Below are 3,829 nucleotides of genomic sequence, written 5' to 3'. Positions count from 1 at the left end.
GTTAGGCGACCCCACCCTCACACTTTACCTGCAGTTTCTCTAGTTTTGGGTGATGCCCTCCTCTCAAACAGATTACAAGCCTTCATCAGGTCAAAATTAGCTCCATAAAAGGTGAGGTCGTTTATAATTCTATTTGAACTAGGATATTTGCTAAGCCTTGTTTATATTACCAACTTTTCTAATTCTATTCTAACAACAAAAAGACAAGTTGCTACTAAACTTATGCAAATAAGTCTATTGCCATAAACATAAGAATACTCCAGAGAGCATTAGTAATTTGGGGGAAGACAAAGGTCACTGTTGCATCTCACATAGGTGTTCTCTTGTCTATTCCCATCATCACAAGTGTCCAGGCACCCTCACCTTGTCTCCCTGGAAATGGGAGAGAGCTCAGATTCCTGTGAAGCACATGGTGTCCCCTTCATTGTGGAGATGGTGCAAATGGGTCCAACCAGAGATGGGATCCAATGTGGTATGTTACCTTACATCAAAAATAATGACAAGGCCAGCTCTCATTTTTTAGTTTTTATTGATTCAGAGCAAGTCTTCTAAGCAATTTCAACCAAAACAAGAAATCTAATAGGCACTTTTCTTTTTTTTGTTTTTTTTTAGTTTAAGAACATAGGGGAAGGATGGAGTATCACTAGTACTTGACATCTAACTGTACAGGCTCACTTTCATAGGAGATGAGGCGGGTGGAGATTTTACACTGGTAGTTCCCAGCATCCTCTCTCCTGACAGGGTCTATGGTGAGGGTTTTGTAGTCGTCGGACAGCTTCATCCTCCCCGTGAACCGCAGCATCTTAGCATTGTATAACCACTTGATCTTGAGAGCATTTGTGTCGCAAGTCAGGACCACAGCATCCTCATTCTCTGTGACTGTGGTGTTGCTGGCTTTGAGTGTGGGCACACTCATTGGCCCTGTGAAGAAATATAGGGTGAGAATGATTGAGTGTGGGCTTGAGACCTGGGGCCATGCTCCTGCCTCAAAGATCTCAGCCATGAATCTGATTGTTATGAGGACAATTTTGTTCCACAATATAAATTAATTAATTCTAAATTTGCCATCACTACCCAGACCAAATCTACCCCTCTGAACTGAAGACCCCTAAGAAGGAAGGACATGAACCAATGATTGATCTAGGGATCTAAAGACATCTAATAAGGCCACTGGGATTGGAGGAAAAATGGGGCTATGGCTGCAGATAGACCTCAATTGACTCAGATCAATTTCTCATGGTCTTTGTGACTCTGCTTAGGGACTGTTTCTCCTTCTGCCTCACTTTCCCCTCAGTGAAGTAAAATGAATATTTGACTGCCAGGCTGACAATGTACTACTCATAAAATATTCACAGTATCTGACATAAATATTGGGAAGGAAAACTGCTCAAATAAGAGGCATTTGTTATTGATGGACTTCATGAGAAAATGCCCTGGGCTGATCCCTGGTGGATGAGCAGCTGCCAGGGGAATCTTTACTCCTGCTCCTCTCTTAGGACACTAACCTTTCTCTGGACTCTACTATGTCTCCCAGAACAGTCAGCTAATAATCTGTGGAGCTTGTCCAGTTGGGCTCTCCACAGACAGTCTCAGGTGAAGGACCAGGCTCCAACTCTGCCCAGACGTGGCTCTTAGGGTAGAGCCCCAACTGGGGACCAGCTCAAGAGCCTTGTGACCCTGGCTCATGGGAAACAGTTGCTCTCCCTCAGCCTTTCCCATGAGGCAAAACCCAACCAGACACAGGCTCACCATGATGTCTGGAGTCAGGACTTTGTGAAAGGAGTGTGGAGAGGGGCTGCCCAAGCTGAGCTTCTATGTGAAGAACCCAGGGATCCCCTCAGGCCAGGTCCTTACAGAGCCCTGCAGGTCTATCTCAGGGTCATGATCAGAGAAAGAGGCCCAGGGACCTGCACTGAGACTGGTCTCACACTGCTGACTCACTCCCATCAAATAGGTCCTTCTCTCTGTGGTGAATATCTGTGGGGCTGGAATCTAGGAAGGGAAATCTGAACATAGTTAGTTTGTCTCCACTGTGTGTGTCCTGCACTTAATGCCCAAACCCAGCAGGGACATGATGCAGAGGGGGATGGAGGGGAGTCCAGGGCTGGCAGTCCTGTGTGTGAAGTAGAATTCACCCCACCCGACACCTAGAGGTCAGGGAGCAATCACTCACGGTATACAATGAGCACTCCATATCCTAATACTCTGTGTGAATTGGGAAGAACAGCTGCTACCGTGTAGACTCCTCGGTCCCACGGAGTGACTTTTCTTATGAGCAGGGATCCATCAGAGTTTAATGACTCTCGACCACTGTATTTTGGCCCTGTTATATATTGACTTATACTCAATGCAATAGACCCAATAAAATAGGTGTAGTTCATCTCTGCTCCCTTGTACCACATGAAGCCTATAACATCCGGAGGACTATTTTCGGTACGTAGAATCACATCCTCTCCTATAACAGCATGGGTCGAGACAATAGCAAATTGCGCACGGGTGCACGGGATCCAGAAGGCTAAGAGGAAGACGAGAAGGGAAGAGAGAAATTGATCAGTATTTTGATCTGTGTATTAGGATGGAGAGATGAGGCATTTCTCTTCATCTCTCAGCCTTCGTCTGTGTTTGAGTTCGTGTGTGCATCTTCTTGGTCAAGGTGAGCAACATGGCCACCATTGCTTCAGCACCTCAGAACCTATACTTTTGGTTTGAATTCTCTTTCTCAGCTGTCTGTGTGGCTGTCCTCCTTACTGCCCTCAGATCCCTGTTGACACTCAGCGGCCTTCTTGGAAGACCTTCTTCCCTGACCACGTCCTCTAAAGACCGTCTATCTTCACTCTCTGACCTGTCCGGGCTCTGTGCATTTCCGGGCACTTATGGGCACCTGATGTCACAAGTAGATCTCTTCTTGTCTATTTTCTCCCATATACAGTAAGCTGCAAGTGGGCAGGGGATTTTGTGATCTTGAGCGCCCAGTGCCTGCAATAGGCTGCAAACACCTGTGGGTGCATGAATGAGTGTTCCCAGGCTTGACCTAGTCCCATGTTGTATTTTCCCATATTTGTAGTTGTTGGTGAGGACAATTTTTAGCACCCCTGGTTAAAATGTTTGTGCTATCACCTGAAATAAATTGTTATTACTGTGGTCAGTTGTCAAAATTCAAAACTCTCTGATGAATAACTAAGCAAATGAATAGCAAATTAAGGTATTCCTGTCCCTCACCACTTCCACATCATGAGATTTTCCTGTTGCTGAGCCCCCTGTCTCATCCTACTCAGCGCCCCTGTCCTTTCCCTCAGGTCCACATGAAGCCCTTCCTCCCCTGCCAGAGTGCTGTCCTCCCCAGGAGTTCTTTCCACTCTCAGACTCCCAACCTCCCTTCCATTCCCAGGGATTGTTCCCTCCTTACCAGCCAGCAGAAGCCCGAGCCAGGGGACAAGTCCTCTGTGGGCGGAGGCTGCAGGCAACTCCATGGTGACTGCTGACTGCTCTGTCCCTCCCTCTGGGAGAAGACTTCAAGGTCCAGTAAGGCTCCCAGGCAGCTCTGTCCAGACTGGTGGGATGTGCTGTCTCTCCTTCCTGTGTGCTGAGCCTCCTCCTAGGGCAAAATAACCTCCCTGGTCATGTGGGCCAGGGCGGGGTCAGGGCCCAGTTCCCTCCCTCTCTCTCCCCTCATTTTTGCCAATGCTGTTGCCCCTTTCAGTTTACCTTTACTCTTATTTTGGTTTCCTAGAAACTGCTGACGCCTCTGACAACACACACACATACAAACACACACATGCACAGACACGTGTCCACAAAAGAACTGGCCTGGGGCGTCTATTTCCTGGTC

At 47.3% G+C, this 3,829-nt stretch overlaps 1 protein-coding gene across 1 annotated transcript; it reads right to left on the bottom strand.

Annotated features, from left to right (window-relative positions):
* Positions 1-531: 531 nt before the first annotated feature.
* LOC308235678 (cell adhesion molecule CEACAM21-like) lies at positions 532-3,582 on the bottom strand. The gene is made up of 3 exons (XM_080644713.1): positions 3,407-3,582; positions 2,174-2,515; positions 532-921 (listed from the first exon to the last, which is right to left on the bottom strand). The coding sequence occupies exons 1-3, from the start codon at positions 3,468-3,470 to the stop codon at positions 644-646; spliced, it is 684 nt and encodes a 227-aa protein (XP_080500839.1). The 5' UTR covers positions 3,471-3,582; the 3' UTR covers positions 532-643.
* Between the last annotated feature and the right edge of the window lie 247 nt (positions 3,583-3,829).

The sequence above is a fragment of the Plecotus auritus genome (genome assembly GCF_963455305.1).
Source record: "Plecotus auritus genome assembly, chromosome: 10".
Classification (NCBI taxonomy): domain Eukaryota; kingdom Metazoa; phylum Chordata; class Mammalia; order Chiroptera; family Vespertilionidae; genus Plecotus; species Plecotus auritus.
Note: the sequence above shows the minus strand (reverse complement) of the source record. Positions and strands in the feature narration are given on the sequence as shown.

What these genes read in the sequence shown, in the direction of transcription:
- LOC308235678 (XM_080644713.1), bottom strand. Translation starts at nt 3,470, where the DNA reads ATGGAGTTGCCTGCAGCCTCCGCCCACAGAGGACTTGTCCCCTGGCTC. An exon ending in GCTCGGGCTTCTGCTGGCTG is followed by an intron (nt 2,516 to 3,406) that starts GTAAGGAGGGAA and finishes TCTTCCTCTTAG; the next exon opens with CCTTCTGGATCCCGTGCACC. An exon ending in TGGAGTGCTCATTGTATACC is followed by an intron (nt 922 to 2,173) that starts GTGAGTGATTGC and finishes ATTTCTTCACAG; the next exon opens with GGCCAATGAGTGTGCCCACA.